At 43.3% G+C, this 1132-nt stretch overlaps 1 protein-coding gene across 1 annotated transcript in view; it reads right to left on the reverse strand.

Annotated features, from left to right (window-relative positions):
• TOX4 (TOX high mobility group box family member 4) overlaps window positions 1-1132 on the reverse strand; it is a 20278-nt gene that overhangs the window by 4749 nt on the left and 14397 nt on the right. Inside the window, exon 6 of the mRNA XM_003803035.3 lies at window positions 394-474. Within this exon, the coding sequence (XP_003803083.1) occupies window positions 394-474 (81 nt within the window). The remainder of the gene's footprint in view (window positions 1-393; window positions 475-1132) is intronic.

Consider the following 1132-nt stretch of genomic DNA (forward strand, 5'->3'; position numbering starts at 1 on the left):
AGCCGGTGGTATATTCTTATAACTACTGACAAACAGTTCACAACCTTTCTTACTGGTTTAAATATCCATTTACCCTAACCCTGTTTTTGTTTCTTTTTTTGAGACAAAGTCTCACTCTTGTCACCCCAGCTAGGGTACAGTGGCGTCATCACAGCTCACTGCAACTTCCAACTCCTGGACTCAAGCAATTCTCCTGCCTCAGCCTCCCCAGTATCTGGAACTATGGGCATGCATCATGACACATGGCTAATCTTTCCTATTTTTTGTAAATGGGGCTCTTGCTCAGGATGGTCTGGAACTCTTGGCTTCAAGGGATCCCCTGCCTTAGCCTCTAAAAGTGCTGGGATTACAGGCATTGAGACACCATGCCTGGCTTTAGCCTAACACTCTTACCTGACACTCCTGGTTATCTTTATAAGCAGCCAAAGCCTTCAGGTACTCTTTCTTGGCAGCTTCAGTTTTCCTCTTATATACCTGCAGGAAAGACAATGGTAAAAGTCCCCTTACTCTTCCAAAAGACAGATAATTCCCTATTATTCATCAATGAATGGCAGTCATCTCTAATCGCCGAGAACCCCTTTAATAGATATACTTCTGAAAGCCAAAAGTCAAGGCAGCCTACATGCATGGCAGACTTACTCCACTAAAGATGCTTTTGATAGGCAGCCAACCAAGGAGAGTCTTGTAAGAATAACCACATTTCTAAAGTGAATATTCAACCCATGCTCATTTCTGATTTATTTATTTAGAGACAAAGTCTCGATGTCACCCTCAGTAGAGTGCTATGGCATCACAGCTCACAGCAACCTCAAACTCTTGGGTTTAAGCCAGTAGTTCTCGACCTTCCTAATGCCACGACCCTTTAATACAGTTTCTCATGTTGTGGTGACCTTCAACCATAAAGTTATTTTAATTGCTACTTAACTGTAATTTTGCTACTGTTATGAATCGTAATGTAAATATCTGATATGCAGGATGGTCTCAGGCAACCCCTGTGAAAGGGTCGTTTGACCCCCAAAGGGGTCGCAACCCATAGGTTGAGAACCACTGGCTTAAGCAATTCTCTTGCCTCAGCCTCCCAAGTAGCTGGGACTATAGACACCTACCACAATGCCTGGCTATTTTTTGGTTG

The sequence above is a fragment of the Otolemur garnettii genome, unplaced genomic scaffold, assembly GCF_000181295.1.
Source record: "Otolemur garnettii isolate 467f Iridium unplaced genomic scaffold, OtoGar3 scaffold00276, whole genome shotgun sequence".
Taxonomy (NCBI): Eukaryota; Metazoa; Chordata; class Mammalia; order Primates; family Galagidae; genus Otolemur; species Otolemur garnettii.